At 44.8% G+C, this 23,837-nt stretch overlaps 2 protein-coding genes across 3 annotated transcripts in view; both read right to left on the bottom strand.

Annotated features, from left to right (window-relative positions):
• KIF5C (kinesin family member 5C) overlaps window positions 1–6,434 on the bottom strand; it is a 66,414-nt gene extending 59,980 nt beyond the window's left edge. Inside the window, exon 1 of the mRNA XM_033064696.1 lies at window positions 6,265–6,434. Within this exon, the coding sequence (XP_032920587.1) occupies window positions 6,265–6,390 (126 nt within the window). The 5' untranslated portion in view covers window positions 6,391–6,434. The remainder of the gene's footprint in view (window positions 1–6,264) is intronic.
• Window positions 6,435–12,708: 6,274 nt separating this feature from the next.
• Window positions 12,709–23,837, bottom strand: part of EPC2 (enhancer of polycomb homolog 2) — a 34,791-nt gene continuing 23,662 nt past the window's right edge. For both annotated transcript variants that reach the window (XM_033064910.1, XM_033064911.1), the window contains exons 10-14: window positions 23,460–23,803; window positions 19,582–19,718; window positions 17,959–18,118; window positions 16,131–16,464; window positions 12,709–14,023 (exon numbers count right to left, since the gene is read on the bottom strand). In XM_033064910.1, coding sequence (XP_032920801.1) covers window positions 13,951–14,023; window positions 16,131–16,464; window positions 17,959–18,118; window positions 19,582–19,718; window positions 23,460–23,803 — 1,048 coding nt within the window. In that variant the 3' untranslated portion in view covers window positions 12,709–13,950. The remainder of the gene's footprint in view (window positions 14,024–16,130; window positions 16,465–17,958; window positions 18,119–19,581; window positions 19,719–23,459; window positions 23,804–23,837) is intronic.

The raw sequence follows: 23,837 nt of genomic DNA, 5'->3' as shown, positions 1-23,837 counted from the left end.
AAAGGAAAGGAAAGGAAAGGAAAGGAAAGGAAAGGAAAGGAAAGGAAAGGAAAGGAAAGGAAAGGAAAGGAAAGGAAAGGAAAGGAAAGGAAAGGAAAGGAAAGGAAAGGAAAGGAAAGGAAAGGAAAGGAAAGGAACAGCCAGAGCCAGATCTGTCAGTCCTGAGCTCTGGAAATAGTCTGACCTGAAAGCACCAGAGCCACAGGGGATGAGCAGAGCACAGCAAGATCCAGAGTTATTCCAGGCTGCAGGAAATCCTGGGGTGTGCAGGGAGGGTGCTGGGGACTCCTCTCAAACAAACAGCTCCCACAAAATGTTCCTGTGCTGTCTGCAGACACCAATCCCCCAGGAACTCCATGCCCAGCCAGGTATTTGCATCCCCAAAGTTCTCCTCAGCTTTCAGCCAAAACCTGCTCATTCCTCAAAGGGGAGCTGGGAAACACCAGGGAGCCAAACCCAGGAGGAGAGATCTGCAGGAAATCAGCACCTCCAACACTGCCACAGCCTCACATCTCCCACCCAAAAAGAGAATTCTGCACAAGGTATTTATAGGCACACCAGGAACAAATCCTCCACAGGCACAGGGGGGAGAGATGGACTCTTGGCTTTTGGTAACAGCAGCACACCAAAATAAAAAAACCATCCAAGCAGGGCAGGTTTTAAATTTTTATGTATTTTTTTAGCTAGCCATTTATCTATTATCCCAAGGATTTATTTAATTTTTAAGGTGTTTAACAGCACTCAGAGATCTCTGTGCAGGATTTCAGAACGTGCTCTTTACCTGCACAAACTCTGCTGACTTCACTGGCAAATATGGAATAACATGTAAAGCACATCCAAATATTTAAGGGATGAAAATACCCTGCATAAACTCTGCTGACTTCACTGGCAGATATGGAATAAAAGGTAAAGGACATCCAAATATTTCAGGGATGAAAATTAGTGAGAATCTCTCCATGAGATGTTTCAGTAAGCACTTATAGCAGAAAGCATTTTTAAAATAAATAAATAAATAGAAATAAAACAGAAGCACGACCCTGCTCAGCCAGGAATCTTTGTTTTCCTTTCTCTCACAGAATATTCCCAGCTGGAAGGGACCCCCAGGGATGATCCCTGCTCTGGAATTCCTCTCCTGGAATCTGACACTGCAGAGCAGCAGTGACCACCCAGGGGAGGATCAGCTGCTGCTTTGCTTTGCTTTGGGGCACATGAGTTATTGATGTGCAATATTTCACGGCTGAGACACCAGAATTTCCCTGGTGTGAGCAAAGCCCAGCCCTGGGGGATCCTCCCCTGATCCTGGAGCTCTCCTGGATTTTTCCCAGGGGTTGGAGCTGGGATGGGCACAGAGGGGAAGGGGGAGCTGGGCACTGCAGAGCTCAGCAGCTCCTGCTAAGCCAGGCTTTACAAATCCCTCCCTCGTGGCTCAGAGCCTTTCATCCCTTCCTGGGAACAGCAGCGGCTGCCTTTGGGATTTCTGCTTCCTAACATGATGGAAAATGGAAGGTCTCACAAAAAAAATAATTAAATGTAAAAGTTGAAGAAGGAATAAAAATAATAGCAAGTTTTGTTATAGAAGAAATGAATTCCTGAGCCAGTTTTACTGAATAACTAAAGAGGCCAAAAGTGTGTTAGTGTGTGAGTCGGAAGGGCAAAGGATAAATCCACCTCAAACAAAAAATGATTTTACCAAGCAAAAAGATTTTCACAGGCAAACAAAAATGCCAATGTTGCAAGTAAAAAAAAATCTCAAATTTTTCCACTGGAATAAAAACTAAAATACAACTTCTAGCTTAAACTGTGACACACTAACTTTTTGTGATTGGAAAATAGTAAGAGGAATGTGGTGATGTTGGTAGTAGGTAATAGTAAAAGTATTTAATTGGTTGTCATGTTTTATGATGCTCTGCAATAAAATTATATAAAGTAATAAAATATAAAAATGTATAATTGTAACCAGAACTAGACAGCTGGGGCTGACCCCTGTGGCTGGGATTTGTCACCCATGACCTGTAAATTTCTGTATAATTTAAATACAATAGACATTATTTGAAATGATAAATAAATTTCTGTATCATTTAAATACAATAAACAGCGTTTGAAATAATAAATAAATAAATTGCTGTGCCATTGAAATACAATAAACAGCATTTGAAATGATAAATAAATAAATTGCTGTACCATTGAAATACAATAAACAGCATTTGAAATGATAAATAAATAAATTGCTGTGTCATTTAATTACAATAAACAAGCTGGGCACCCCTCATTTCAGCTCTCACACCAACAGGAGATGTTTGCTGAACAACCCCCCAGGATCAGCCCAGCTCAAAGGAAGTGGCTGCTCCACAGCTGAGAGGAAAAGGAGGTGAAAATATGAAAAATATGAAAACATGAAAATATTAAAACATGAAAATGTTAAAATATGAAAACATGAAAGATTAAAAATATTAAAATATTAAAAGATGAGAATATGAAAATATGGGAAATATGAAAAATATGAATATATGAAAGTATGAAAATATTAAAATAGTAAAACATGAAAACCTGAGAACATCACCATGTCCACAATTAAATTCTGAACTCTGTTAGACCAGAGCTGACCCCAAAGCACAGCCCTAAATGTGGATTATCCCAGCAGGGCTGGGGCTCTGCTCCTTGCCCCCAGGATAAAACACCTGGAGGAGCAGGACACAGCCCAGGAGCTGCCAGCCCAGCAAGCAGCTCCCAGGAAATCCCAGTTTTGGGTTTGTCAGGCAGCACAATCCATCAGAGTCACCTTGAGGCTGCAGAGGAGCAGGAGATGAGATGAAGCTGCAGCCTGGGCAGCCAAGCACAACAGAATTCCCTGGATTTGTCCCCTTTTCCTGCTCAGGGGGGAGGCTCAGCTCAGAGGATTTTTGTGTTTTAAACTTGGTGGCAGAACAGAAATACAGAGGGGTTTGTCTCCAAGCAAAAGGAAATTCAAGGTAAAAGATTTTCACTGCTCAGAGACACCAATTCAACACAAACCCCAAAACCTGGGATCAATCCCAGCTCCCAGGGATTCATCAGGACACTGCCCTGGGGCTGCCCCTGGAGCTGCTCTGACCCCACAAGCCCAGCCTAACCAAGCCCAGCCTAAGCAAACTCAGCCTAAGTGGTTCAACTCTCCCTCTCTGCTGCTCCTGCCCACAAACACCAAGTCATCATCTGGGATTTTTTTTTTTTTTTTTTTTTTCCCAAGGCCCCAGGGAAGTGTAACAGGAGATGACAGTGGGAAATTCAGGGAGAAAGACTTCTCCCCATGTTTATTGGGAAGAAATAAATTTATTCAGACTTACTAGATGTTTCCCTTAAACCAGTTATATTTTATTATTTTTTTGTTACACGATGATAATTCCTCTGAGAGGGATTCCTTTGGTTTTTAAAATTTTAACACAACTCCTTCCAAACCAAGAATCAAAAATAAAAACTGCATTGCAGTGCTTTCAAATGCTATAGTAAAACAAGAAAAAAAATCAAAATATAGTGGTGGGTCCTGGTTTGGTTTTGCTCCTTTTAAAGGCTGAAATCCTGCTTTTCCTAGAAGGAACTCTGCTCTGGTGGTGCCTTTGCACAGATCAGGATTCCTTACCCTGTTATTGGAGCAAAGCAGCCATTCCAAACCCATAAAATTACAAAAATAATTACAAAAATAATTACAAAAATAATCACAGAAATAACCAAACCCAGCAGCCCTCCCCGCTCCTGCTGCAGAGGGATCCGCTGGGGACCGAGTCACAGCAGAGCTGCAAATAAAGAGGACAAAGAACAAGGGGAGATTTTTGTGCTCACTTCCACTCAGGCAAACTCCAGCTCTTCCCACAGAACTCAGCTAATGCTGGAGAAAACAGAGGCTGGGTCTGAGGACATATTGCATTAGCTGAGCTGATTAAAATCCGAAATAATTACAATTTTTGCCTTAGGAAGGGAAAAGCAAACTCTAAGCTTCCTGCTAACATTTTCAACATAGCAAATCACCCCCCAACCTGAATATCCATGTAAAATAAATATCTATATAAATAAATAAAGAAATACATGCACTTTCCTTGTAATTTTTTTTTAAACTTCCATGGTAGGAAATTACCAGTTGCTGTTATTTTTTCCCTTTTTTTCCCCTCACCAAAGGAATTATCTCCTGCCTGCAAGGCACAAAAACCTTTTCCAAAGCTGTTCCCCCAGACAACAGATACTTTATAGACAAAGACACATTATGGGTGGGAAAAGAGAATTCTAAACTCCAATTCTCCTCAACACACAGCACTGTAAAGGATTTACAGGAGATGCATTTTAATCTGCTTTTAATATGTCTGAGGGTTTGTTTATTTAGGGGGGAGGGGAACTTGCTGACATTTGTTTCTTAAACATCCAGTGGCACAGATACATTTTCCCTCCCGATGTTTGCTGGCCAAATCCAGCCCTCTGCTGCTGACCAAGATTGATTAAATCAACCAATTTGATTATTCTATTGTTAACAGGCTGCTGGGGGTGCTGCAGCTTTAACCTTCACAGAAAGACAATTAATTTGGCAGGACAGAGGGCATTTCATATTTAAAAAAATAATGACAGCAAGCTGTTCATGCTCATAATTCACCCTTTTTTTTCCTGTTCTTCTGCAACTTTCACCAGCAAAGTTTCTGATGAGCTGGAGTTTTTGGTGAATTTTAACAAACAGGACCAGGAGTTGTGCTGATAATTAATTTCAGAGTCTCTTCACCACCTTGCAGCACAGAACAGGTAATTGATGACCAGAATATGAAATAGATGGCACGGTACATGAAATAAAACACCACACACCAGGCTGGCTGGGCACTAAACCAAAATTCTGCCCTGAACCCCCACCCAAGGCGGCACCGGGGGGTTCTGAGTGATCCGGGAGAGGGAAGGAGCCACATCCCGAGCCTTTGTTCCCATTAAACCCTGGAGCAGCCGAGCCCCAGCGGGGCCGGGAGGAGATTTGGGTTCGTTTCATTGCTTTTAAACGCGGAAAAAAAATAAACCCCAAACTTGGGTCACAGCCCGCAGCGCTGCTTAGCGCGGTGTTCCGGCTCTGGGGGATGATGGGGATGGAAATCGGGATGGGAACAGGGATGGGGAACCGGGGATGGGGGATCCGGGATGGGGAACCGGGATGGGGAACTGGGGATGGAAATCCGAGATGGGGATCCGGGAAGGGGATTCAGGATGGGGATTCAGGATGGGGATTCGGGATGGGGATCCGGGGATGAGAATCCGGGATGGGGATTCGCGATGGGGATCGGGGGATGGGGATCGGGGGATGGAAATCCAGGATGGGGATTCGGGGATGGGGATTCGGGATGGAGAACAGGGATGGGGATTCGGGATGGGGAATCGGGGATGGGGAACTGGGGATGGAAATCTGGGATGGGGATTCGGGATGGGGGTCGGGGATGGAAATCCGGGATGGAGAACCGGGATGGGGATCCGGGGATGGGGATTCGGGATAGGGATTCGGGATGGGGAACCGGGAATGGGGATCCAGGATGGGGATCGGGAGGGGGATAAGGGATGGGGATCCAGGATGGGGATCCAGGATGGAGATCCAGGATGGGGATGCGGGAACGGAGATCCCAGGATGGGGGTCCAGGAAATGGGGATCCCAGGATGCGGATCCCAGGGATGGAGATCCCAGGATGCGGATTCAGGGATGGAGACCCGGGGATGGAGAGCCGGGGATGGAGACCCGGGATGCGGATCCGGGGATGGAGACCCAGGGATGGACAGCCGGGATGCGGATCCCGGGATGGAGAGCCGGGATGCGGCTCCAGGGATGGAGGGCCGGGGATGGAGATCCGAGATGCGGCTCCCGGGGTAGCTCCGGTGCCGGCAGCTGCCGCAGGGGCGCGGCGGAGGCGCGGGCGGCCGCCCCAGCCGAGCATGCCCAGTCCCCGGCATGACATCAGCGCCCGAGCCCGCGGCTCCCCCGCGCCCCCCGGGTCCCCCCAGACCCCCGGCACCCCCGGGGACCCCCGGGCTCCTCTCCCGGTGGGTCGGGGGCAGCCCCGCCGGGGGGGCTCGGGCAGCGCCGCCGCCTCCATCCCGGCTCTGAGGCTGCGGGAACAATGGAGGGGATGGGGGGGACAGCGGGGAGGGCTCGGGGGGACAGCGGGGAAGGCTCGGGAGGACAGCGGGGAGGGTTCGGGGGGACATGGAGAGGGATGCTCGCCCGCAGAGGAAGGATGCTCGCCCCACCCGCGCGGCGGCGGGATGCGGCAGACTCACCCCGATGACCACGGTCTCGTCGCCCTTGAATTTGGGGATGAATTTGTCCCCCCGCAGGATCTCGGCCTCGTTGAGGGGCCGGAATCGGCACATCACCTTGATGCTGCACTCGGCGGGGTCCGCCATGGCCCGGCGCTGGGGCAGGTGCGGCGGCGGCGGCGGGGCTGGGGCCGCGGGCGGGGCTCGGAGCCCTCGCAGCCGCTCGGAGCCCGCGGACGGGAGGGGCTCGGAGCCCTCGCAGCCGCTCGGAGCCCGCGGACGGGAGGGGCTCGGAGCCCTCGCAGCCGCTCCGAGCCCGCGGACACGCCCCGGACCGGCCCCGCTCGGCGGCGGCTGCGCGGGCACGGCGGGCGCTCCCCCCGCAGCGGCAGCGAGGGATGCGCGGGGAGGGAGCCGAGCATCCTCCAGCCCGCCCGTCCCGCTCCCTGCGCTGTCCCAGCTCATCCGAACCTCCAGCATTTCCAGCTTCTCTGTGCCAGGGCCTCCCCACCCGCGCAGGGTTTATTCCATCTATCTAAACTAAATTTCCCCGAGTCTCTCTCCAGCTTCTTGCAGCTTCTCCCCCAGCATTCCCAGCCTGGCTCCATAGGGAAGGTGCTCTAATTTCCGTATCAGCTTCATGGTGACCCTCTGGATTTGCTCCAACACAGCCCCACTCTGCTGAGAGCTCCTCTAAAATCTGCCCTCACCATCTCCCCTTTGCACCTTTGTCCCTTCGCCCCTGACACAACTGGATCTCTAAGCAGGTTAAAGGATATTTCTGCCTGGGATATCCCTCCGTGTCTCGTTCCTGGGAGGAAAAGCAAGCAGCAATGGTGCCCCTGGGCGATGCTTTGACCTTGCTCAATTTACAAGAAGTTTTGTCACGATGCCGCCGGTGAATCAGCATCAGGGGAAAGCAGCGTCTGGAGCCTGCTCCTCCTCTCCAGGGGTGCTGTCCTCGTCCTGCTTCCCTAAAAATGCTCCTTCCTTACCTGCTAAAATCACCTGCAACTCTCCATCCCGTCTCATTTATTTCCCTGCATTCACAGGATTTGAAATACCACAGGAAATCTCCTTCTCCACCACTTTCTCCCTACAAGAATCTCCATGATGTCTTCTGGAAAGTTGTAGACGTGGCCCAGGCTCCAGCAGCTCCTGGTTCTGGTTTCCACCAGAGTTTTATTCAATTTATTCAATGAAGATGAGGGTGGACAATCCATCCTGCAGCACTTGGATGGAAATCTCCTTTTCTTTCAGTCATTACCTGAGGCAGCAAAGCCTCTCACACCCTTCTCAAAAGCAATTCCATGGGGAAGAGTTAGCAACGTGCAGCATGTGATAAGTCATTATTACATAATGGGATTTATTCCCCTGGATTACCAATTATCCCTTTTATTTCTCTTATGTTTCAAGCTTTTACCCTGAATAGCAAATTTGTTAGTCATGACAAGTAGGGGCTTAGTCATACAAGACAAGACTTTGGATGAATTAATCCTTATTTTCCTCCATTATGGAGAGCTCATTTTGGAGTGAGATAAGCAAAACTCGATTTTTCTATTAGAGCAGGTATAATCTGCCATCAGGAAGAATGCACAGAGCCATCTCTTCTCAGCAGTGTTGTCACAAACAATGTGACATTGTCTGGAGTGCAGACAATACTGAATTGTCACCCAGCTGCTGCTATTTTTTACTACTTATTACAAGATTAGGTGAAGCAGCCTGCTAGGAATTGGATTTTCAGGCAGATTTGGGAGTGATCAGCACTTCCTTGGGTCTCTGAGCTTCTCCCAGGCTGGGCTGGGTGCCTGAAGGTGGGATGGACAGTTTGGTGGGAACCTGCTTTATAAAAAACATGAAAACACACAAAAGCAGAGTGAAACACTTTGTTATTTTCACCTTCATTCATTTATTTCACCTCTCAAACCATTTCATTTTTCAGCTGCACGCTTACAAGAAATCCACTTAGATATAAATTTTTCTGAGCTTAGTTATACCTGATTGTATGGAAATTGCCTTCCTGCCAGCACCACAAAAGCAAAACCAGGAGAACCTGGATGTTATCTCCTTTTCCACTTTCCCCAGTTCAGCTCAGCCTGGCAGATCAGTTATGGTTTGACAGCAAGTTCTGATTTTTCCTGAAGAAAATTCCCCAGCTGAGCCAACCTCAGTTCAGTAAATACTCCAAGATACCAAAACAATGAATAGGAATTAGGGAGGAATAACAAATCCCCTCTTCAAGGATCATAAAGAATTGACAAAATTCCATTTCTCTGCAGGGGAGCCACCAGCACAGCCAAGGTGTTGAGGCTACAGGGGGACAGAGGTGACAAAGGACACGGATTGTGACAGAGGCGACCCCACAGAAAAGAGGGAATATGTCAACATTTCCACTGCTCCCTTTCACAGTTTTGGGGCTCTGGAGCTGGGAGGGAAGGAGCAGCAAGGTTGAATTTGTGCTGTGCTGAACAATTCCGTGCAAGGAGCAGGCAGCGGTGCTGGCCAGGGTCTGGGAGGTGGCAGCAGGGACAGCTCGGTTAATGCACATCCCATTGATTCCCCTGGCTCAGCAGCGGCCAGAGGCTGAAATCTGAGATCTTGGTGTCAGCAGCGCTCAGATGTGGCTCTGGGGAATGGGGTGCTAAAGGATTTCTCCCAGGAGGGAGCAAAAGGGTGGGATGGCCATGACAAAAGGCAGGTTTAAATGTCACCCGTGGTTAATGTGCCGCTGACACCAGCAGGCACTGAGAGCTCACCAGGGAGTGCTTGCAAAGGCACAGCATAAAAGCGTTTAGCACGAATAAAAATAAATAAAGGCAGGCTGGAGAAGAGACAAAAATGAGCTGGAAAGTGCTGAGGGGGCAGCCAGGAGGAACTGAGGGTCAGAAATGATCTGATCTGCATCCCCAGGAATCATCAAAGGCACAGAGACACATCCACAGATCAGGAGGGATTGGGAACATTTGGCCAGGAAGAGAAAAAACTCCACAGCAAAATGAAAGGATCTGCACCACTGACACTCTCAGGATGATTATCCCAGACCAAACATCTCCGTGGATCAGACAGGTGAGGGTTGTTTTGGGGCCAGAATTGCTATGGGGTCAGCATTGGTTTGGAGTCAGGGCTGTTTTGGGGTCAGGATTTCTTTGGGGTCAGGACCACAGGACTTCCTTTCTCAGACCCTCACAGAAGTCTGGATGTGGAAATGGAGCCCTGGCACTTCAAAGATCCTCTGTGAAAAGTGCTTGGGCTGTGCTGGCAGGAATTGTTCCTCATTTGCAGGACACTTCAATATGTGCTTACTTTAAAAAATGCAAAGCGCACACATAAATCTCAGTCTCTGCATAAATTATTCACGTTGTGCACAGTCATATATTTCGTGCTAACCCACCGAAAAAAAAAATGGGTTTGCTCAAAATAAATCAATCGATTTTACCACTGCATAAAACAGCAAAACGTTTCAGGTCATTAGTGAGTACACAAAACATTTTTTCCAAGTTACCATCTTTACATTTGGGTTAATAAATCACCTAAATAAAAGGATTATAACTAGGGAAAAAAAAAAACCACAAAAAACTGTTGTATTTACATTACAGGAAGCTATAAAGCACCCATAAAATCACGGAATGGGCAGGAAAGCACTAAAATACCCAACAATCAAGCACGAGTGCTCCGTGGGGATGCACAAAGAGTTAAGCAGCATCGCAGGCAGCTGATGCCATCTTCTGGTGCCACTTCCAGCGCTGCTTTCACTCCCCCTGTGCTGGATCAGCATCAGGAGGGGGAACTCTGCTGTTTGCAGCGTCCTGTGCCCCAGGGCAGGGGCATCCAGCAGACAAAAAGATTCAGGCTGGTTTATCCGGTACAAATTCTGTTATTGCCTCCTTTGCTCCTCCTTCATCCTCCTCCCTGGCTAATTCCACTTGGTGTTGGAGTTAAATGCTATGGATTGAAGGCAGGCTGGGCTAAACTGATTTTGCTATTCTATTATAGGCACAGAAACAATCCTAACTTCAGGAAGTTTTGGAATGGATTTGCCAGAGAAGCTGTGGCTGCCCCAGGGAATGTCCGAGGCCAGGCTGGAGCTTGGAGCAGCCTGGCATGGTGAGAGGTGTCCCTGCCTGTACCAAAAATGAGTTTTAAGATCCCTTTCAACAAATCCCATTCTGGCATTCAGGGATTTCAAAAGTGATTTGGGTTACATCAGTGTTACTCCCTGTTATTTTTCAGATTTTAGTCCTATTTTAGCTACATTAATTCATTTTCTTTTCATTTAAACTGGAGTTACTAAATTACAATACAGATTGAGTTAAATTCACAGCAAAATACAACTTACATGAGTGCTCATTAATTTTTTGAGATGAAACCATTAAAAACCATCTAAAGGACACAGAGATTGCATTTAGAGAGACAGCAGGTGACTGGGAGAAAACAGGGAATGGATCCTGAAACTCCCTTTTCCTCCTGAAAAGCATTTCTGAGGCAAATGTTCTGTTCAGTTCTGACATCAGGGAACCTGGAGCCACATTTTGGGTCCTGTCAGTGCAGCAGGATGGCAAAACCCAACCAGAGCAGGGGTCCCACATCCCCCCACTGCTGCTGGGCTCCTGCAAGGAGCACCTCCAGTGTTTCCCACACCATTTCCTACTTGGGTCAGCAGTAATTATCTTCCATTTTCCTCTGTAACACTTGGATCTGCACAGCTCACCCAGCTCAGGAAAAATTCCCTCATCTCTCTTTCCCAAGCAGCTCTCATTTACCAAGGTTATTCCCAGTCTTCCCAACTAAAATGAGAATGTTGCAAACCCCTCAAAGCAGCAGAAATGTGGAAGTGAGCTTTGAAACTTTATCTGCAGGCAAATCCAGGGAGCCTGATGGCAGACAATTCAACACACACCAAAACTCCCCTCAATCCATAAATAAATACAGATTTTATCAGAGAAAGGACCAGCATTTTCTAGTTCCTGACATTTAAAACTCTGCACATGATGTGAAGTTCAACATAAATTGCTGGAGTTAAGCCAGGATTCCACAATCTTACCTGGAAGATATTCCCAATAAACACCAGAACAGAAATCCCTGCTCCAACCCTGCTGCAGAGATGCACAAATAAGGGAATTCAAACTGAACAACATCACATCCTCAACATGTTCAAACAGCACAAAACCACCTCAGTCAGTGGCATTCCCAGCTGGACAAAGGATTTTATAGCATTAGCCCTTCCCCTTTCTGTTTTTTTATTCTTTTTAATGAAGATTTCCATGGCCTGCAGCACCATGCACCGCTCCTCCCCTCTTCCTGCACTTGAGGCACACAGAAATCCTGCAATGATTATTCCAGTTCTGCTTCCCAGAAGGTTCCATCACCACTAATCCTTTAAATGAAAGCCATTCCCCATCTGGCACTTACCATCAGAGCCTTGGGAGTTTATGGAATCCTTCTCTGCACCTCACATTTTCCCAGAATCCATTAAAAGTTTGAAGCTCCAGCTGAAGGTTTTTTAAGTAATTAGATGAGGATTAGACTACATGAAATCAGAGATACACAGCAATCTCAGAGACATCTTCTGGCCAATTTTCCCTGAAAATGATCCACTGAAAATGATCTTTGTAGTCAGAAGAGTCCATGCTAAGTGTACAGCTTTCAATCTGCAGAGGAAATTACTTCCCATTTTCATTAAGCCTCCAAAGGGTTTTGGGGCTGACAGTGAAGCAAGGTTATTCCTAGATATCAAGGACAGTAATTTTTTTTCTTTTACAGACTCAGATTTTCAACAATTCCTTCAAAAAACCAAATTGATTTATACTCCAGACCATCAGCCATTCCCTGCAATGAGCCCAGTTCTACAGAAAGCCTGGAAAGATGAGGTAAAAAGGAATTTTCAGGGAGCAGCAACCCCAAAGCTGCCACCACCCCTCACCTGAGCAAGGCAGCACTGTGGGTTCCTCTATTCCCAATAGGAATGATCTATCCTCACCTCTCCCTGCAGACATCATATGGAATAAAAATAGAGCATCAGTTAAGCAAAAACCAGGTAATTTTAGGTAATCTGAGTTGTTGATGAGCTCTGAGATTTAAAGCTCTGCAAGTGTTTTTAACTCACACAAGACAAAACAGGTTTGCACACAGCTTGGATTAAAAGCTAATAAAAAGCTAAGATGGAAATTACACTGACTGCATGACATGGGTAACATTTTCCTGGGAGGGTGGGTCTGCACTAAACATCAACCTCAGTGATGCTGGGATCTGTAACACACAAACCTGAGTGTGGAGAACAAAGCAGCAGGAATCCACCCCATTTCTCTGGCAGGGCAAGGAGCTGGGATTCCTTCCCCAGTCCCAGGTGCCAGCCCATCCCTCCCCTGGCACACAGCTACCACACCAGATAAATCAGTGCATATGCTGGGATCCAAGGATCAGAGCCCCTGCTTGCACACTGTGAAAGAACCACATATGCACCATGGCCAGGTTTTGATATGTATTTTTATTTCCCTGCAGTTTTCACTTATCAAGAACAAGTAACAGGGAAAGTTGTCTGAACTAGTGCATAAACAAACATTCGGAAACACCACTACACGTATCTAATGTACAAGAACCGTATAAAAAAAGTCACTAAAACACTACACTACCAAGGTGTCCAACGCTTACAGTCAGACTTTTTCCAACCCGTTACTTGCCTTGGAGCCACAGGAAAACTCTTCCAAAATTGAAAAGACAATCTTGCCACAACCCTCCCTCCCCACCCCACCCTCCCCCACCACCTGGGATGGCTCGATAGCTAGACATCCAATAATGAGTTATTGCAATGATATAGAATGCAATACATACCTGGTAAAATATCCTTTAATGTGGTGTGGTACAGTTGGAAAGCCGGGTAAAATACGCAGTCTTCAAGGTGAAAATTTTCTCAGATCTGCACATTTTGGACATGTGGCAGATGCATAATTTTCCTAGTCAGTTTATTTTTTATTTTTTTTTTTTTTCCTCTCCTGTGTAATTATTTTTTATAAACTGGTATTATAAATAGAAATATACATTCAAAATATATGGAAAAGTGAGTTACTACATTAAATTTGCATGTATCGATCCATCCCTTTCCCCTGCACAGTAATAGAAAATACTATTTTGCCTTGAACTTCATATTTGACAGTGAAATGCCACTAAAGTATTTACCAAAAAGTCCATCTAGTCAAATTGTGAAACAAAATGAACCAAGTGAAAACTTTACATTTCCTTTAGAAAAAAATTACAAGAATTTTGTTTCCTAGCTATGAATCTTTAACTTTTTTTTTTTTAGACACAAAGTTGCATTTATTTGTACAAGATACAAAATGTAAACATGGCAAAATAAATAGTTTAAACAAGTGATGCAGGATCCCATGTCATGCTCATGATCCCATTAAAGAATTATTTTTTAATCCATTCAGTTGCAAATTCAAGTGCAAAAGCATGATGATGAATATCTACTATTCAAGTAACAGAAATAATATTGATGATACAAATAAACTATTTTACAAGGTAGTGATTTTCCCAATTTTACAAAATGTACATCATATATCGACTTAATACACGATATAATCCGAGTCCATTGGGGTGTGTGTGAGTTCTCTGGGAGCCACACAGGGCTGTGTTTGCATTCAGCTGCACAGCAAGGAGCACACCCTGCTCCTGCAGGAGCACACCACAGCTGGGGACACTGCTTGGGGGTTATGTCACCTCCATGGCCACTGTGGTCTCTGCGATGCCGTTCAAGCCCAGGCGCTCTGGTTCATGGTTCTCTCTGCAAGGGAAGGGAAATCCCACAGTCACAAAGCATTTCCTCACACAGTTTCAGTCATTTCTGTCATGTTTGCACACAGTTGTTACCTGGAGGAGGTAGGGACCTTCACACACACACTGCAAACATTATTTGGAAGTACAGTAATTTCACATTATAAGCCGCACGTTACAACACAGAGTGATCCTGATCTCTGTGGGAGATATTCTGCTAATGGGCATCCATTGAAACCAGCTGGGGCAGTGTTCTTTATCTCCATGGGATATCTCCTGTTAATGGCCATGGTTTATAAACCAGCTGGGGCAGTGTTCTTTATCTCATGGGATATCTCCTGTTCATGGCCATGGTTTATAAACCAGCTGGGGCAGTGTTCTTTATCTTTTCACAACCCATCCTTCCTCCAGCCAGTCATTTTCTGCTCATGGCCATTGAGTCCCACTGTGGCACTGATAAAATTACTGCATCCCATTGGGAGTTGCTCCAGCCAGGGGGAAGAGCCCAACATTTCTTACCAAGATAAAAACAGAGGTTTTGGGACACTAAGGGAGCCCCTTTCTCCACTGGACTCCAGAGGAAAACCGGATTTCTCCACATCCCCACTGGAGCTCCGGAGGGAAACTGCACCTTGTACAGGAGCACTGCTCCAACTGAGCCACATCTGTCACTGCAGGAGGATGCAGCCACCATGGAATGGGACTGCTGCCAACACCCTGCCTGACTGATGGGTGTCAGGTTGTACTCTGACTGTGTCAGGGTTTGGGGTTTGTTCTTTGTAGTGCTGTATTTCTATTTTAATTTCCCTAGTAAAGAACTGTTATTCCTAATTCCCATATCTTTGCCTGAAAGCCCCTTGATTCCAAAATGATAATAATTTGGAGGGAGGGGGTTTACATTCTCCATTTCAAAGAGAAGCTCCTGCTTTTCTCAGCAGACACCTGTCCTCCAAACTAAACCAGCAACTTTTCATTCTCTGTCCATATATAAGCCACACCTGATTATAAGGCGCACTTCGGGTTCAGACCAAAATTTTAGTCAAAATGGTGCGGTTTATAATCGTGAAATCACTGTAAATAGTGGCATTCAAAAACTGCTGTAATTCACCAATGCATTTAATGCATTGCATTTAACTCTCCATTCCAGCCTAAATTATGGATTCAATTCTTAAAAGTTTTCTGAACAAAGTCAAGATATTGGTTATGCTCTTAATGCACCAAGTGCTGTAATTTCCTGCCTATCTTGCTTCAGCACTAATTTTTTACTCATTTACTAATGCCCATTTTTTATTTTTCCAATTCACAAACATTACTTTATTTTTTGGAACACCATATAACCCAGGAGAGACTTCAAACAAAGCCCAAATATTGCCATTTTCAGAAAAATTTACCAACTGCAAAACTCCCATGGAACATCATCTAAGTACCCCTAAATAACAGCGCTGCTGTTTCATGAGAATAAATACCTTAATGGTTGGACTTGATGATTTTAAAGGTCTTTTCCAACCTGAACAATTATGAATTATGATTTTATAGGCAAGATACAGGTTGTCACTTTTCTGGTTTGTGTTTTACATAAATATGGAACACATAAATATGTATGTGCTAGCCTGTACCTTACAATATTGGTACACAATGATTTAGGGGGAACATGAGGAAAGTTTGACAGACTCTACCTAAAAATGCTGCATGGGAAGGGACAAATAACATGGTTAAAATTCCAACACAGGAGAAGTTGACCAAAACTGCAGGTGCCTAAGGGCAGGGTGAGTTATTTGAGGGTTTCACTTGCAAAATCAGCTCTTGTGGGTTGCCATGGCCATGCTGAAGGCGCTGAGAAGCTCTCAGAGGTGGAACAGATTCCCTCTCGAGCAGAGTTGGGCATGACTATGGAGAGGACACAGGCTGAAGCTGCAGCAGGTGGGACATCAGGAAGATTCCTCCCTGGAAAGGGCTGTCCAGCACTGAACTGCCCAGGGAGGTGCTGAGGGGGCACTCAGTGCTTGCCCTGACGAGCTCAGGGTGAATCCCAGGACTCTGATTCTGGCCATTCCAACCCAACCATTTCCACAACTCCAAACCCAAGCGGGAGGCGCTGCAGCCCTGTCCCCACTCACCTTGCTATACTGCTGATGGCACTGCTGGGAGTTACCTTTGGCACTCTGTCCATGCTGGCAGCAACTGTGGCAAGTTTTAAGGCTGTTGGCGAGGGCGCTGAAGTCCGTGTATTGATATGAACATTGACTGGAGACACAACGCTGACGTTGTTGAGGTGCACGGCGCTGGGCAGGCAGGAATTGTTCATGGGGAGAGGCTGAGGGCTGCTCGTGCACAAGGCTGGGATTAAGTGGTTTGTGGTGCTGTGGCCAACTGTCCTTACAAGCTGTACAGTTGAGATCCCTGGGCTGGATGATAAAGCCATGTTGGTGGAGTACAAAGTTCTGGAGGTTCCTGTTGTGCAGAATGAAGGGTGGGTGTTAAAAAGGTGACATTTCTTAGGTGAAAAGACAAATATTAACCTCAAGGGCAATGCTTTGTAAGTTACTGATGTCCATATTTTACAGATTCACAAAATTGAAAAAATTCAGAAGTGGCAATATGGCACACTCCCATTGATGCCTTAGTAAATCCGATTTAGCTTCTACATTTTTCAGATCCTGTATAGCTTTAGTGTATAACTCTAAACTCCACAGTTTGTCAGTTTTGATTCAGACAAAACAATCCCTCAGGCCCCAAAAAGTAAACACAAAAGTGAGTTGGGGGAGAGCAAACTGGGGGAATGACTTCATAACCTAAAGCTGTAATTGGAGGATTAACCCCTGACATGTAAATGGATCAAACTTCTCATTATCTGTAAAACTCCTGACCATTGTCCATTTTGGGTGCAGCCTCTGCGAGGTTTTGACAGCCCAAGGTGTAACTATTGAAGGTAAAAAGAAGAGTACCCATTTTTATTGTCTTACTCTTGTCTAGCCTCTGTTCCAGGGAGGGAAGGCATCACCATGTGCCTGACCCTCCACCCTCAAAGCACTCTCCTCCTGGACATGAACTCACAGAATTACACACAGATCTCTCTCTCTCTTTGCTGGAACTGCTCCAGTTTATTGATTTTATTCAGTCGTGTTTTTCTCCCTCTATTCATTTCATATTATCATTAACCCAGCCTGGCAGAAGGTCTATAAAACTAATCACATCATTAGCTGCTAAAACAACAAATTACTTTAAAAGCCTCTTCTTTGTCTTGGCAGCCCAAATCCCATTTGCCTCTTGGCATTGTGGAGGCAGCACCACAGGAGGGCTGGGAGGGGGCACTGAGTGCCCATGGCTGCACTTTTTGGGATAAATCCTAAATGCTGTGAAACCTGAGGCTCACAGTGATGGCAGAAGAATTGCCAGTAAAGGTTGGTTAGTACATTTTTGGCTGAATATACAAGTGAGGTAACAACCAAGTAATGAATCAACTTTTCCATTTCCTTCTCAAAGTACTTAAATGTTTTAAGCAGTTGATTTATTCTTTCATTACACACTCCCACTGGTTTTAAAATGCTGTCACTTAGGCTTTTGATCAGAACAGACTATTAGAAGATAAAGAGTACCAAAGGAAAAGCAAACAATGCTCTTCCAAGGTTTTATATCCATTTTAACAACATGTACAGGACAAGGCTCTCAGGTACAGGGTGGGATTCTTGGGGCTGTGCTATACAGAGCAAGAAGTTGGACTCTGATCATCCTTTGATCATCCCTTCCAACTCAGGATATTCCATGATTCAAACCACTGCTCCAAAGTCCTTTAGAGAAGAATATTTAAACCGATCACAAGTAGATTTGATTTTTTTTGGTTGTTATTTGCCAATATTTCAGAAACCAGCAATAAGATCAGTTGGTAATTCAGAGCAGCTGATATTCTCAGCTCATTCCAGAGCAGGACTTTGAAGCACTCCTCACCTGAAGGCTGGACAACCCCGTTGATGTTGTTGTGGCTGGTGTTCTGCTCCTTGGTTCCCTCGCTGCGCCCGGGGGCCGGGGCACTGACCACTGCAGAGGCAGCAAAGTGGGCACTGGCTGAATCCAGGGTTTTGGACATACAGTCAGAGGTGCTGGAGCCCTGCAGGGACAGGAAAAGGAGGCTCTCACTCATCCAAGTACAAAATGAAATACACCTTAGCACTGCTACAGTGCACAAGTAAAGCAAATAAATAAATATAGCTTCTACATGTGACCTAATGCACCACAACATTGAGCATTTCTGTGTCAGCAGAGTGATGAGAAGTTGGAAATCAGCTCCAAATGAGGGTTAAACAAGTGCTGCCCAAAGCAGCCAGGCCAGTTCTCAGCACAACAAATCATTTTTGTTGTGTGTTGTTCAGCCTGGAGAGGGAAAGGTTCTGGAGGGAGCTCAGAGCTCCTTGCAGGGCCTGAAGGGGCTCCAGGACTGGGGACAAGGGAGGGAGGGACAGGACACAGGGAATGGTTCCACTGCCAGAGGGCAGGGATGGCTGGGATAGTGGGAATTCCTGGTTGGGCTGGAATTCCCAGAGCAGCTGTGGCTGCCCCTGGATCCCTGGAATGTCCAAGGTCAGGCTGGGAGCCTGGCATGGTGGGAGGTGTCCCTGCAAGAACTGGACAGGCTTTAAGGTCCCTTCCAAGCCACACAGGATTCCCTGAGTCTGGAGATGTTTCCTCTAAGAAAACAACCATGTCTTAACCCCTTTCTGTTCTGTGTCCAGGCAGCAAATCTCAGGGATGTTCAGCATTTGTGGTGCCTTGTGCCACAGAGTAACTGCCCAGCACATTCTGGAACCCTGCTCTGTCAAGTCCAGTTTCTACTGGAAAGACTCATCATTCTTACTGGAAAGAACATTAATTCTGCAATTTCAATTTATATATTAACTAAGAAAATGACTTTGCACAGAAGCTTGAAGTGTTTTAAAGATCCAAAATTCATTTGTTTTGTTTAAATATTTTGGCATCATGACTTTACACTTATAAAAAATCTTCTCAGTATCTGCCAACACAGAATCCCTGATTAATTGAAGTAGAAAACACTGAGGGGAAGGGACAACCAGCCCAAGCAATTAGATATAAAATGCTCAAAGCAATATAGATTCTCTTAATAACAGACAACAGCAACAGTTTTTATATTTTACTGGGAAGAAGCTAACAGAAAACTAAATGCAATGGAAAAACATCTTTCCCATGCAAGGGATTGCAGAGGAAAAATGGGATTCTTTTAGAAGCCAGAATGTACAAATATACATTTCCTCTCAGAGGTACCAATTTTTAGTTCAGAACAGAACACATTACCTCAGAAGGTAATTTTAATAAAGTCTCTTCAGAGCACTTAGAGACAGGAGGACAAAACCAGTGAAAACAGGAAGAGTTGAGAGCACACACTGATATTTTCACACTGGTAACTGTGAGGATGCAGGTAACAAAATCAGCTCATTAAAAACCCCTGTGCAAAGTGTTTTCAATCCCCTCTAGCAGGTCCCACATTTGCTGGGGGGTTTTGGTTGACAGTGATGAGCAGAAAAGGAAGGGGCAGGACATGCAGGGTGGGAGCAGTACCTGTGCTTTCAGATGTGGCTGTTGGGAGGAATGCTGAGATTGCTGCTTCTGCTGCAGCTGGGCCAGCTGCTGCCTCTGCATCTGCACTAACTGCTGTTGGTGTGTCTGGAACTGCTCCTCTGTGATCCCCCCTGTGACTATGGGAGAGAAAGGAGCCCCAGTTACACACAGCTCACACGTGGAAAAGGCAGGAGTGCAGCTAAGGTGGGTAAAAGGTGGCTGGAAAGGACAGAAATCATGGCAGATGCACCCAAAATCTTCACAGATTATGTAAAGGAGAGGTCAGGCTGTGTTTGTTTGTTGTGTTCTTTCATGGAATCAATTTGTAACAAAAGAATTCAGAGCTTTCGTTGCTTTTAAGCCTTTTCTGTCTTTGGTGGTTTTATCCCCAGTAGCTTTAGGCAAAAGCTTAAGAGAAATGTTTGTCCTGGCTTTCAGGAAGGAAGCACAGCCTAAAAATCAGAGTTGAGGACAAAGTACCCTGAGCTGAGCTGGGTGACTTCTCTCAGTGAACACTGGGAGAGGATTCCTGGATAATTTCCCTTCCTACAGCCCCTTGCTGTCCCTTTCCCACCAGCACAATGGATCTGGGGGAAGCACTCAGCTGGCTTGGAGATTTTTGAAATGCAGTAAGAGTTTAGGGGGGGGCACAGAAATTTTATTTTTGAGAACCAGTTAATGTCACCTCAGGAATTTCACAGGCCCAACTCATGAAGGCAATGAAGTTAGAAAAGCTGGTTTTAATGTTCTCCCCCTGAGGAATTTACACACTTGGTAAAATGAAAATACCAACAGGGGTTTCATGCTAAACCTGAGCTGTGTGCAGTGAACCCAAGAACTGAGTTCTCTGGGGAGCAAATAGACAATTCATTTTTCAAAGATTCCCATGAATACATTTCAGCACTTATCCCCAAATCTGTTTTTCCAGGACTGAAGCTGTGCTGCACCTCAAGCACCTGGATTCTCAGGAACTCCTCCTATCAAGGGAGCTGAGCTAACACTAAAACACAGAGTTTGCCTCTTCCATTCACCACTTCCAGCACTCAGGGCTGTCCTGAAATTCCATCGGGAAAACACTCCAGAGTTAGGAGTGCTTAGAAATTACAACTGAAACTTCTTCTTCATTGCTAATTATTAAAGCAGGTGCCAACCATATTATGAGAGCACTTAAAAGTCCACTTATTTAAAAATCACTCCTCTTAAACTCCAGCAAGATCATAATTTCCAACCTAAGTTTATTTTGCCTTTAGCTTTACTTTGTTCCTCTTGCAGATTCTTACCTAGAATTTAATTCCAAGTTAAATCAGCTCAACCTGCTCCATTCCCTCACAAAACACATGGCACTGCTGAAGGGCCAAGAACAGCATTATGGAATATTACATCTCTTTCTATTTTTGAGTTCTGAGGTAACAAATCCCAGAAAATGTGTTTTGTTTTATAGAAAGCTGTTTAAGAACAAGGTGAGATTTTGGTTTTCAGTCTCCTGTCCTTCCCAGTTTGTCACAGAGCACAAAGTCAGGAATACTCTGTGACAGGATACAGGGAAGGTAACCCAGAATTCAATATTCCCTTAGCCTGAATTTCAGGTGTTTATCCAGTGGCCAGGCTGAGCTCAGCTGTTCACCTTGCTATAAACCAGCAGCTGTTCATTAGCACATTAAATATCATTTCCTTCTGCCAAATCAAACACCTGGAGGGTCCTGGAGAAAAAAAAAAAAAAAAAAAAAAGCAAATTTTGACCATGTCCCAAGGCAGCCTCTGAGGTCAGGGTTAAGAGCTCTGCAGCTTCAGGAGGTTTTTATTTTATCAGAGCCTGGGCTGGAAAACTGCACCATAGCAGGGAAAAAAAAAAATCACTTCAGCTTTCCCTTCCAGGCTCCTCTCTCCATGGAAGGGTTGGATTGTGCCACTTCTCTCAGGACTTGAAGGCTTTAACCAAAGATGATCTTTGCAGGCTGCCCCAAAAGTGGCATTGCTTTAATTGCTTCTATGTGGTATTTAAGGCTGGGGAAAAAAAAAAAAAAACTCTAAAAAATAAAAGTTTGTTCTACAAACAAAACCCTTCAGCTGGGAACAGCATCATGTGCAGTTGTCCTCTCTCTAGGGACAGGCTCTTCCCTAAGAGCTTACAACACGAGTGAGAGAATAATTTAGCTCCAAAAATTGGTTCTTGATTCATGCATTCATCAGGTGTTCTGAAGAAAAGCCTAATAAAAGACTTCTATAATAATAAAAATTCTGTTTTTACAATGCATTTGAGGAAATACCAGAGTTGCTTTATTAAAACAGGGAAAATAGAACACAGAGGTTATTTTAAATATTCTTGTGCCCCAAAAATCAAAGAACTCCCCAGTTCTCTTTAAAATAAAATAATAATAAAAATAAAAATCATCAGTTTAAGTACTGCCACCATTTCCTCTGGAGGGAAATCAGCTGTAAAATTATCTGATTTCAATAATTACTTGCCAAAGAGAATGGCTTCAATAAATGCAGTGTCTGTGCTTATTTAATGCACAATCAGACTCTGACCAGTCCTTTTAAAATTGATTCCCTTTTTGCTAGTGAGAAAATCCAACTGCAGTGCCTCTTGCTCCTTCAGTTACTTGGGGAAGAATTCTGTTCTCTGTTGTGTCTGATCCTGTTCCAGAATTGCAGGATCTGGTTTGTCATTTAAATCTGTGACAAAAAAGGCCCTCCCCAGCCATAAATTCCATGCATAATATGCTTCAACTACTGAGGGATTTCCATTTAATTTAAATGTATTCCTCAGATGATTTCTAAAATTATACCCCAAGTTTATTACTATTCCTCCAACAAGTGGCTTCAATCCATCAGATTTGCTTTTATTCATTTTGCAGCTCTTGGTGTTGATTAACAATCCCACCACACTGAACTGCCCCTTTCTGGGATTCCTCAGGCCTTCAAGTTCTTTCAAAAAATAATGATTTTATAAAATATATAGTGCATTTTATCAGTTTTGTTTTTTAATGCAGCAAGAAAATGCTGTTGTGCCAATCTTTTCATGGCAGAGAAGAATCTAAAGGTTACAGTGACCATCCTGAGAAGCTGGGTTGGAATAAATAAATAAATATTCTGTGCCTCTGTCAGAACAGTTTAACAGTACCCAGGAATTCTAGAGACACATTATTGGAGAATAAACATCCATTCCTGAAACTTTGAGAGAGATGGAGCATTCCACAGCCACAGAAATGATGGAATTCAGAGTCACTCTATTCTATTATTTAATTATCCTGCTTTACAATGCAGGATGGAGCAGGGATATGCTCAGGTGCTTGCTGTTGTAGATCTCATTTGCTGTATCTCAAATTTTTCAGATTTTTGGAGAATCACATCACATCACTGTCACTCCCTTATGATTATAAAGAAGTGACAGTGTTCAAACTTGAGCCATTACAACTCCAGCTCATGGAGAAAGTGATGCAAACACTGCTCAACTGAAGCTTAAAGCAAGTTTCTCATCATTATCAACATTTTTACCATTTTCAGACCTTTTCATGCCAGCTCAGGGCACTTAAGAGTTTCCTAGATTTATCTGAGTCAAGAATGAAAACTGCCAACAGAAAAGAGCCACACCCCTCCTCCCCAAAAAACCACCAGATTTGTTTTGCATTCATAACCAGCATCCTTCTACCTTAAACAAGGTTAGACCAATTAGTGCCATTAAGGTTTAATTAGACCTAAACAATTCTTCACATGGGCAGAATCCCTGCTTTGAATAATGGAAGCCAAGAAGGAGGAAGAAGTGTTTGTGGGAAGTTTCTGTATGTTTTAAGCAATGTGAAATAGTCAGTGCTGAAGATCTCATCAGTCCAACCACAAAGAAAATCCCCAAAATTCAGTATCAAATCCTTGCCTACCTGATATGCCATTCTTGCTGGTGCTCAATAAAGCTACAGATGCTGCAGAGACTCTTTTATTATTCACAGTCTGCCCTGCTTTCCTTGAGGTACATTCTTCACTATCACTGTCCTGGAGATTGAGTAGCCTGGGCTGGAAACACTGCAGTCGACATGATCTGATATTGCTTAGGATTTCAGGAAGGGACAGTCTGTTTTCACAATGTTTATTGGAAGCATTGGTCCGTGAAAAATTAGAAGAAAAGTCTAAAGTCTGGGAAGAGCTTGAAAAAGTGTTCAGCATTTCTGGGTCAATCTGCCTCAAGACAGGATCGTGCTCTGTGGATATTCGGTCCATGATAACCCTGATGCAAGAGGAGGAGGAAAATCATTAGGTTC

Source organism: Catharus ustulatus, chromosome 7 (assembly GCF_009819885.2).
Source record: "Catharus ustulatus isolate bCatUst1 chromosome 7, bCatUst1.pri.v2, whole genome shotgun sequence".
NCBI lineage: Eukaryota > Metazoa > Chordata > Aves > Passeriformes > Turdidae > Catharus > Catharus ustulatus.
The sequence above is the reverse complement of the archived record's forward strand: the minus strand, read 5'-3'. Positions and strand labels throughout refer to the sequence as shown.